The 11,184-nt window shown below is 42.0% G+C and overlaps 3 protein-coding genes across 3 annotated transcripts in view; 2 read left to right on the top strand and 1 right to left on the bottom strand.

Annotated features, from left to right (window-relative positions):
- Positions 1-11,184, bottom strand: part of LOC113657015 (sialoadhesin-like) — a 230,996-nt gene that overhangs the window by 62,993 nt on the left and 156,819 nt on the right. The window lies entirely within an intron of this gene.
- On the top strand, positions 100-3,070 carry polr3f (polymerase (RNA) III (DNA directed) polypeptide F). Its single transcript, XM_027168606.2, has 9 exons — positions 100-268; positions 490-607; positions 774-841; positions 938-1,005; positions 1,156-1,268; positions 1,351-1,494; positions 1,597-1,704; positions 1,786-1,977; positions 2,531-3,070. Exons 1-9 carry the CDS (start codon positions 213-215, stop codon positions 2,606-2,608), a joined length of 945 nt encoding a protein of 314 aa, XP_027024407.1. The 5' UTR covers positions 100-212; the 3' UTR covers positions 2,609-3,070.
- Positions 3,855-8,296, top strand: nptxrb (neuronal pentraxin receptor b). Its single transcript, XM_027168575.2, has 5 exons — positions 3,855-4,549; positions 5,537-5,774; positions 6,111-6,352; positions 6,892-7,071; positions 7,786-8,296. Exons 1-5 carry the CDS (start codon positions 3,866-3,868, stop codon positions 8,017-8,019), a joined length of 1,578 nt encoding a protein of 525 aa, XP_027024376.2. The 5' UTR covers positions 3,855-3,865; the 3' UTR covers positions 8,020-8,296.

Genomic DNA, 11,184 nt, shown 5'->3' with positions numbered 1-11,184 from the left:
CTTCATGATATGATTGGCTAAAACCATCTTGTAATAGAGTTCTGATGTATGATTGGCTACAATTCGGCTCTTCGCCTCGGAGGTGTGGTTTACGATAGGAAAACGGGTTGCTAAGAAAAAAACACGCTACTGTGTTGTAGTAAAATAAGTAGTTTTGCTGATATAGTGCAGTTTAACGTATTTTATCATCGTAATCGTATGAACTTTCAATAATGACAGACGTTAAGGTTAAAAAGGAGTCCACAGATGCTGTGGATATCGAAAACAGGTAGGTTGTGTTGATTATTAGTTATATCTAGTGTATATTGTGGACCAGTCAGGTTAAGATCACTTGCTTTGTATATGGTCAAAGTTCAGACTATTAAGGTTATGATCGTGGAATCAGTATAAATGTTTTCCTGTATAAATGCATGGACATGTGGTGCATTACTGCTGTAAAAGAGTAGGATTAATGTGTATATGATGCTTGTGTATGTGTGTGCCATTAAGAATAAAGGAGCTGTGTCAGCAGTTTCCACAAGGCATCACTGACCAGGTCATCCAAAATGACATGCCTCAAGTGGAAGCTCAGCAGAGGGCCATGGCCATCAACCGTCTGCTGTCTGTGGTAAATCATCTGAAAATCACCTAACGCTTAGTCCTTACCAATGAATACAGTGGCAGCCCCAGTTGTGTGTGGTGTACCTAATAAAAAGGCATTACAGAGGTTTCTCGATCACCGTATCTGTAGGATTCATGTCATGTGTTAACATTCTATACTGTTATTCACACAGGGCCAGCTGGATCTCCTCAGAAACAGCAATGGCTTGTTGTACCGGTTAAAGGATATTCAGGCAGCAAGGTAAAGCCACTTCTTCACAAGATGGCACATTGTTCAGGTATGTATTTCCTATTCCAATGTTTTTGTGTTTTTTTTTGTTGTTTTTTTTGTTATAAGTAAAATGAAGGGCTCCGACAACCAGGAGAAGCTCGTTTACCAGATCATCGAGGATGCAGGGAATAAAGGTGAAGGAATGAGATGTCTTCTTCCAATTTCTTTTGAATTCACTGCATGTATTATGAGCCTTTCTGAGAGAGAGAGAGAGAGAGAGAGAGAGAGAGAGAGAGAGAGTGAGAGAGAGAGAGAGCACTCATGATAATTTCATGTCTTTTCAGGAATCTGGAGTAGAGACATCCGCTATAAAAGCAACCTCCCCCTGACCGAGATCAACAAAATCCTCAAGAACCTTGAGAGCAAAAAACTGATCAAAGCTGTCAAGTCCGTCGCAGTGAGTTGATCAAATAAGAAATGCTGTTTTTGAGTTCCTGGATCCAAACCTGAAAGTTTTTAACTCTTACTGTCGTGTCCAGGCCTCGAAAAAGAAGGTGTACATGTTGTACAACCTGCAGCCGGACCGTTCGGTTACAGGAGGAGCTTGGTACAGCGATCAGGACTTCGAGTCTGAGTTTGTGGAGGTTCTCAACCAGCAGTGCTTCAAGTTCCTGCAGAGTAAGGTCAGGAACATCACAGGCATGTTTCTTTAACTGGCTTTCGTACCTTTTTTCTGTAGAACAGAAACAGGAGAAAAGGCTGTGATTTTTTTGTGTGTACTCCAGGCAGAAGCAGCGAGAGACAGTAAACAGAGCCCGATGGTGCAGAGAAACAGCTCGTTCGCCACCTCATATGAAGTCTGGAAGTACATCTGCGAGCTGGGGATTAGCAAGGCACGACCATTCATGTATTAAATCTTAATTTTTACCAAATGAAAGTCATGAATATTGAAGTGACGGTAATATGTGTTGTAGGTGGATCTGTCTATGGAGGACATCGAGACCATCCTGAACACACTGATCTATGACGGGAAGGTAGAAATGACCATCATCGCGGCTAAAGAGGGCACAGTAGGTTGCGTGGACGGGCAAATGAAGCTCTACAGGGGTGTGAACGCCATCATCCAGCCCACAGGCCTGGTCAAAACACCCTGCGGTCTCTGCCCGGTAAATTTTGTGTAAAAGTTACACCAACAAATAATCCAAAATAGTGAGCACAGAGCAGGGATTATATACTGAAGCCAACATGGTGTCCAGGAAGTACAAGCTACAATCAGACAGTTAATGCACCAGAAAAGGGATTTTCACCTGCTAGAGGTGACAATATTTATGATTGAACATTTACAGCCTTTAATTCCTTAATATATGACCATATGGGCTTGAATAAAAAAAAAAGCATTCACCAGGAAGTTTGCCAAATTCACTGAAGGGGAAAGGACGCTGGACGTCTGTTATCTTTTGAGCCAATAGAAAACAATGGCTGTTGACTTTTTACTTGCTTAAAAGAAGACACCTACTCATGACTAAATGTCAGTTTCTCCGGACCTTTGCCTCAGTGTTTCACTATAACGATACCCGCTGCACAAAAATATTGGCACCCCTGTGAAACGAGATCTAGCCTGTAAGCTTCTTGACCACCAACATACAATACTTAAAGCTTGCTTAAATTATTTGTCTGAAATGTGAACGTAGAATTCTGAAATGCCTGTTTTTTTCCCAGGTGTTCAACGACTGCCAGGAAGGCGGAGAAATCTCCCCATCCACTTGCGTGTACATGGGAGAGTGGCTAGACTTTTGACCTTTTGTTTGATTGTATGGTTTTGTTTTTTTTCTCTGTGGAGAAAGTGCTGTATACCTTTTTTTGCAACGATTTGATGCAACAAATTATTTGTTTATTTATACAGAACACATATAGGCTTGATACAGTGTATTTGAAATGAAAGTGCAAGAAGAAGAAGAAGAAAAAGAAGAAGAAACCGTGGAAAGTATCCTGGACTCTGATGTCAGTGTTCCTTTCTGTTCCTTTTCTCCTTAAAATAAAATATACTTATGCACATGATAGAGCATTACACGAGAAACTAGGCTGATTTACAGGTTGTAAACGAGTAACACGTTCCCTCTGGATCTGTGCTCATTCAATAGTGTCCAAAATCCTTCTTATAGCCAAAAAATGTTGTTTTTAGAAAAGATCACAAAGTGAACACGGTATAAACTGTAAAGTTATTGGATTTCTGGTAATAAAGACTGGGATGAAAACAAACCCTGACTTTGTAATCCGTAATCAATGATCCACAACTGGAAAAATGTTATCAAGCAACTTACCAAATAAGCCTTGGGTCAAATATCATCATCATCATCATCATCATTTCCCAGAAGCTTTTTCTGCTAGCAACAGTCTGAGGTCAGTGGAGACGTCTTTATCCCCACATGCAGATGCCAGCTCCTCCTGTAGCATCACCACATGTTCCTGAGCCAGCTGTGCACCTGCCCTGTGACCCTGTTCAACATTTTATAGGCCACTATTACATGAAACCTGAAAAGAATTGGATGCTTTTGGTCATATTTAAATGACTGGAATAAATGTTATGAAAACATGCAAACATTTCTTGTTAAAGGAACAAAAGTGACAATTTGAGATCTCAGGATCAAAGAAATCACGTGCACAGATACTAAGGTGCTGACGTCATTTGTGGTCATGCCAATTAAAGATGCTCGTGTTTACCTGTAGGTGCCATTTCCCGCCTTTCAGCATCCCTCTCCGTGTGTCCATGGAAACCAGTGCGCGGGTGCTTAGCAACGCTTAAAGTAAGAGGAGGAGGATGAGGAGGAGAAGGAGCGTAGATTAGTGACGAAGCGCGCAGGCCGTAGCAGGAGACATCACGGAATCGTTCAAATAATTTCCACAATCCACGGAAGGACAATCACAAGAGATCATAAAGCAACTCACACAGGATTTTCCCTTTTGTGTTTAACATCTAAACGCGGTTCGGATAGAGACGTTTAGCTGAGACGTTGCAGGGACCTGCGTCACGAGGAGATTTCGGTTATTGTGGAGATGAAATTTGTTGCGATCGTGGCGGGGGCCGGAGCTCTCGCGTTTCTCGGTGCGCTCGTGTGCATCGTGGCGAGCGTGTACTCGCGCGCCCCGGCCGCCGCCCTACAGCCTCCCGCGGCCGCCAACGGCACCGCGTCCCCGGTTCCCAGCGGCTCTCTGGGAGCGCTGTGGGGTGCAGACACCAGCGAGCGGAAGACTCTGGAGGGGGCAGGAACGGGCCGCGAGACGCCGCTCTTGGGCGAGCTGAGCACCGGCGGCAGTCCGCAGCGCTTTACCTTCAGTCGTCTCCTGTGCTCGCCTGTACCGCCCGGGGAATGCGCCATGAAGCGCCGCAGACGCGACAAAGAGGTGGAACAGCAGGCCGAATACGACGACGAAGACTGGAGTGCCCTAAGCGCGACCGCCGAGGAGCTCAGGCGCACCGTGGCGCTGCAGAACGAGCAGATCGCCGCCGACCGCAAGACGATCGACGAACTCACAGGCAAACTCACCGACTGCGAGAGCGAGCTGCTGGATGAACGCACCGTGACGGAGCGCGGAGCCGCAACATCATGGCCCGCACGGCGCATCATGGCTGGTGATGGCGTGCGGGAGTCTGCAGCCACACAACTGCACACCGCCCGGGCTGTCGAGGAGCTGGAGAGAGCCATCCTTCAGCTCAAAGACCGCATCGAGAAGCTAGAAGTGAGAGGCTTGGGACCAAAACCCTATAGCCTAATGTTATTTTTATTATACTTATGTAATTTATGTCCAAATGTTGGTGTACAAACATTTTTATATTATTCTAAACTCATACTGCTTTACTGGGCCTACACTATATTATTATGGTTCCACTTTAATATATAAAAGGTTTTCCCTCCATAATTTACATGTTAATTCACTAAAAACAGCTTTGGGGTGATTTAAGATCCAGGAATTTTTGTAAAAAAATAAATGTATCCCCAAACAAACAAAAATACACACGATCCATTCTATAGTGTTGAGCTGTTTTGTGAAAGAATAATAATGAATTATCCCCCTATTATTGATCATGGGTTCTCTTTGGAGTCAGGTTCCTCACAAGGGATTTCTAAAACTATCCAGGATTTCTGTAAAGCTGCATAATGACCATAAAACGGCTATAAAAATAAAATAGAATTGAATTGAATTAGAGGATTTCAGAAGAACCTCAAAGGTCCTTCGGTTTCTCTGAGCATCGCTTTAAGTCGATATTTTTGTTTTTTCTCTATCTGCTCTTTGTAATTCTATAAAAAAACGTTGGTGATGGTTAAAACACATGCATAAATTATAAGTGTGTGTAGTATGTGTGTGTGTGTGAGTGTGTGTGTGTGTGTGTGAGAGAGAGAGACAGAGCTGTCACATTGTCTACACTTAGGAGTGAGATATTCACCACCAAAGCCAAATTGATATTGATTCATTTCCTGGCTTTCACTTATCGTTTGATCCATTAGTCACACACAGGATTAAATTCCGGTTTGTACAGTGGATATGATCCAGTTTTCGAATAAGAAGAATCCAGTCCGGTCTGGTATGAAATGCAGAAATCCTGCTCAGGAGTCATAATATTTGTGGATGTGTAATATTATTAAACATCAGAATCTGATGAGTAGAATGCTCTCCTCTGGTTTTCTACACCCCACCCCACCCCACCCCTTTCTGTTTGACCCTCAGCTGGAGATGGTGCCTGCTTTGCTGAACCACTCGGAGGTTGCAGTAGGCTCCACGGGCATGCGTTTGGCACTTGGTCAGCCTGGTGGGCGGGTGGAGGATGTGGGCGGAGAGCTCATGCAGAAGGTAAAGCAGCTGGAGGCGGAGAGAAAGAACCTACGCAAGGAGACCCAGAACCACCACCAGCACATCGACCATGGCCTCAGCACGCTGCAAGAGCGTATCTCAGAACTGGAACAAAGTGAGTTTTTGACAGTGTTTTAATACAGTATATAAACCTGTGGTTTGCTTTGCATCCAGAACGGCGCTGCAGAAAAGTGCATTTCTGACCACTGATATTCAAGAATTCAGTAGCCATTTGGTGATAATGCGAGATGTATGTATGTATGTATGTATTAATATGTTCTTGCGACAACCTGAGACTTGTATACATACCATGATTAGCAAAAACCTACGTATAGTATTACATTGTATCAGCATGATATTTTGGTATACTCTAGTTAAAGTACATCATTTGGAACTCGTTCCTCACTACTGACTAGTGACTTGACAACATGGCTCCCATTTTTCCTCCCAGGTTTTACTGGTCAGAGTTTCCCACATGGCTACAAGCTCTCATTCCCCATGCGGACCAACTACATGTATGGCTTGGTGAGACGGAACATTCCGGAGATGTACGCCTTCACGGCTTGTATGTGGTTGAAGGCGACCGAAAGCGGGATCGGGACACCATTCTCGTACGCCGTGGACAAGCAGCCCAACGAGCTCGTCCTCCTGCAAGGTGTCCATAATCCAGCCGAGCTGCTTATTAACGCTAAGGTGGGGCACGGCTTCACTTTCTGTTAAATATGTCTTTAAGGGAATACATAGAGTACAAAGATAAGGCAATTGCTTGTTTAATACCATGTACCTGTTAGTACTGCTGGGCATTTAAACCATCCTTAAGTGGAAGATCTTGATAGGCAGCTTGATATCGAGCAAACTAACATGGAATGTGGTTGGTTTGGTTCATGCTAATGTGGTTATCAGTGAGGTTGACATTGTGGTACGGCAGGATGTGTCACCGCTTCTTAGCCCCACACTTCCTGGTTTGATCCCAAGGTCTGGTTGGTGTCCTCTGGGGTCAACAGGGCAGTAGATGGATTGTTGACATAAAATTACCTCTAGGTGTGAATTTGTGCCATGTGATGGATTGGTGTCCCATCCAGAGGATGGGTTACCGAAAGAATCCAAGACAATGCACTCAAACTCTACTACAAACAAACAAAGAAGTCCAGGTCTCAGTCCTATATGTCAACCATTTTCAGTCCTTACCTTGATGTTATTACATTATATTGCTATATCGCCATCCATTGTAGGTTGCACAGTTGCCCCTGATGTTCCCACCTGGCACTTGGCAGCACGTGTGTGTGAGCTGGACTCTCCGTGATGGTGTCTGGAAGGCCTATCAGGGCGGCAAGCTCAAGGGGAGGGGTGAAGGGCTCTCAACATGGCATCCAATCAGGGCAGGGGGTGTGCTGGTTCTGGGACAAGAACAGGTAAGATGTAACTGTGGGTTGCAAAGAGTCTGGGAGGAAAACCAAGTGGACATGGCTATGGCTAAAAAATATTAGTATCTCTGCTTTGAGAATACAGATTTGGTGAAATATAATTCAACCCAAACAACATATTTTTTAGTTTACTTTAAAATCTTGTCTTGCCAATGAGCAGTGAAAACAGTCGAAAAAACGTAGCTAGCTAGCTAGCTAAGCGACATTTCCTCACACAGTATCTATCAATGCTGTGGTAAAGTTGTTAAGTATGAAACGTCATCTATTTAAAATTGAGAAGCAACAGACTGAACAAATCAGTGGTTACTCCTCAGCGATGATCGGTGGCATGAAGAGAAGATAAGTCTCGGGAGAGACTTTTACCTGAGGTGATGCTGTAGATAAAGAAAGTGTGATTTAATTTGTTGTGATGAAGCCTTCAATAATTCTTAACTTCTTTTTCCAGAAGTAGATAAGTCTATAGATGCAGAGAAACAGAGTTACCTTTTGGTGGCATTAGAATGAAATCTCGAAAGCCATTTTGTCTCCTGTTTTGCTTTTGGACACTTTTCTACAACACGAAATTACATGTTTTATAGTTTTAACTAATAAAGCATAAAGCATTTCTTGGAACCGGACAAATGAAATCTGATGAAGAGATTGAATTAGGAAGGAAGTCGGTCTAAAACGTTCCAGTAAACACGTGCATCTCTTGTGCTTCAGGACACGCCGGGAGGACAGTTCGATGCTTCCCAAGCTCTGGTGGGCGAGCTGTCTCTGTTTAATCTGTGGGACCGTGTGCTGTCACCGGCTGAGATCAGCACCTTGGCGGCCTGTGGCCAGTCTGTGCTGCTGGGGAACGTGGTGTCGTGGACGGAACAAGACGTGGATGTTTTCGGAGGAGCCACCAAGGAATCTGTAGACCCCTGCTCCAGTGACACTGGACCTCAGAAATGAGGGATTGTTGGAGTATGTTTATTTGGAATGGTCACTGTGCTACTGTATTCATAATCGAGTCTTGTCCATGTCAGTGTGTGTGTGTGTGTGTGTGTGTGTGTGTGTGTACATGTGTGTGTGGATTTGCAGAGCCAAAGGACTGGAACTGCTAAGTGCTTAAAAGCCACTGTGTATCTTCCTGTGTGTGTGTGTGTGTGTGTGTGTGTGTGTGTGTGTGTGTGTGTGTGTGTGTGTGTGTGTGTGAGATCTTCCTGTTTGAGTGTGATGTCCCCTCACATCATTCCCGTTCTGATCCATTTCTACACGTTTCTCTATAAGATCAATATTTATCTTCCCTGCTGACTGTGTGTTTTTCTTTGACGGTGTAACTGTGATTGTAGCGGCCTTGACTTAAAATTCACTGCACTCTTACTAAAAGCAAGCGTCTGACATTGAATCGATTTTGTTTCTCGCTCTCAGACCTTGTGCCATTTTCTTTCTTCTGCTGTGTCATGTTTAGGCAAACTTTTCGACCCATGTTCTCGATCTTCTGATAAGAATTTTTACATTCGCATTTTTTGGTGTTTGTTTAATAAACAAATCGCTCGGTTTGACTTTGACTTTCAGTTCTTTAAATAATAAATAAATGCTTTATTAGAGTTTATAATTTACACGGATATTTGTAGGAATAATTGGTATCATTTTCTATTCAGAATTAGATTATTAATTCTAGATATGTCTGAACTTGGGTTTCTTATTGGTTCTTTTTCTCCCAAATTAGGACTGTTTATAATAATCATAATTATTTATTGAAGGATTATATCAGCGTATTTGATGAATAGAGCTGATGATGTCACTCGTCCTCTAATTTCACAAACTGATATTTCTTCATTTATTTATTTTTTAATTATATATTGTTCATGCTGTGAGGAGAGCAAAAGGAAGCGCTTGCTTGGGTAGACACACCTCCTTTACTTTTGCCTCTTTGGCCATTAGCGACTTGCTGTGATGTCACCGTAGCGCTTTATCCGTACACTGTTTGCACCACAATGATTTTTTTTAATTCTCTTGTGAACTATGTGGATGATATAAAAAAAAACATTGATGGGAAATGATCTGCATTGTAGTGTATTTCTTTCTTCTGAACGTTGTGTGTGTGTGTGTGTGTGTGTGTGTGTGTGTTGATGTGAGGCAGATAATCTGATGGGCTTTGTGCTAAAACAACAGGATTACAAAGATTACAGAAGTGTTTTTCGAACGGCAGCCTAGCTCATCAAAGAGATACAGTACAGACGTCCTCGCTGTATACAAACGCTGCTTGGCATTTTGACCTGAATTTCAATGTCTGAGCCAGGGGCGGTTCTAGGATTTCATCTTTAGGTGGGTTTTAGCCCTCAGTGAGAATTTAAAACAAGAAGAGTTTTCTATTATATATTATATGACTACATAGTAAGCCAAAAGTTATGGTATTATTTAAAATGGCAGAAGTGATGCCAGACTTGAATCAAATCAGTTCATGTACTGTATGTTTGCATTCTCTAAAAACAGTGTGCATTTTAACGTAATTTTTATTTTTTATTTTTGAAAAAAGTAAAAATTATACTTTTTCTAAATAATTTATACTAATTATAGTTTTAGGGTGGCTGAGATCACAGACAGGGGGGCTGGAGCCACCCTAAAAAAGGTCTCGAACTGCCGCTGGGTCTGAGCTCCAAATTCTGAAAATGAGCCCAAAGTATAAACAAACAACTGAATTAGAACATCAAGAATGCTTTGAGTCAATTTTGAAGTAAGCTTTCAGCAGTAATATTTCCTTTTCTATGACGGTTCTTAAAAGTTGATCTGCAAATCATGCAGCATAAATTTTGATGTTTATAAAGGTTTTTTTTTTTTTTTTTTGCTAATTTTCAGCCCATATATATAGATTGAATTAAATTCAATATATTTGTACAGCGTCTCAAAACAGCTTCACAGAAGTATAGAAAGAAAATAAAAACATTTCAAGTTTAAAATTTAAGTTTAAGTTTAACTATTTATACATTTATCCCGAATGATCAAGCCTGATGCGACAGAGGCGAGGAAAAACTCCCTGAGATGATATGAGGAAGAAACCTTGAGAGGAACCAGACTAAGAAGGGAAACTCATCCTCATTTGGGTGACACTGGACAGGAAATAATGTCAATGTAAATAATGTCCTTTCTACAACGGTTTATAATATTGCAACACGAGAGCTAACAGGTCAACACAGAATCTGAGTTCACCACAGACCCATCACTAATTCCTTCCTACTGAAGTCTTCAAATGATCGCTGATGAAGACCCGACCATAAAGCTGACTGATTTAGATCATTAAAGGAATATAAAATGTATATAAAGATATTATACTTTCAATATTGCCACAGCAAGCTAATTTAGTTATTAGTGAGATTAGTGAGAGTGTTACATTTTAACAAAAATTTAAGGTCTCTGTAAATATACTGTATCAGCACATACTACTACTACTACTACTACTACTACTACTACTACTACTACTACTACTACTACATTGAATCACGTTTCTTCTTATTGTCTTCCTCCTCATTCCTTTTCTCTTATCCGAAGCTGCTGAATTATAGATGTGTATAGACAGCGGTTAACCCCCTGACAGCGGTTAGCTCAGGCCCCCTACGGTCCCATCTGGCTCTTTGTCTGTCTTTCTCTTCTTCATCCTATCATTATACATATTACATTACATTACTAGCCTCACTAAACTCACGCACACTCTCTCTCTCTCTCTCTCTCTCTCTCTCTCTCTCTCTCTCTCTCTCTCTCTCTCTCTCTCTCTCACACACACACACACACACACACACACACACACACACACACACACACACACACACACATCACATCATAATAATTGTATAGATCCTGGTATTACCACTGGTCAACACACATCACATATATACACACACACAGATACACACTCAGCAATCCACTTATGCAAATAAGGAAAAGCCACATTAATCCTTAAAAAGTGCAATCAAATCATTGTCTCTGTGATACTACATGATTACTACATGAAAGGTTCCAATGTCCACCATTTTACTTAACGCTACCTCTTCTCTCTGTCTACTTGCGAATAAACAAACACTTTTTCCAAGAAAAAAAAAAAGCTGACGGTTTGACACTATCATTATAGTCCATTAC

The sequence above is a fragment of the Tachysurus fulvidraco genome, chromosome 1 (assembly GCF_022655615.1).
Source record: "Tachysurus fulvidraco isolate hzauxx_2018 chromosome 1, HZAU_PFXX_2.0, whole genome shotgun sequence".
Lineage (NCBI taxonomy): Eukaryota > Metazoa > Chordata > Actinopteri > Siluriformes > Bagridae > Tachysurus > Tachysurus fulvidraco.
This window is presented reverse-complemented; position numbering and strand designations above follow the sequence as displayed.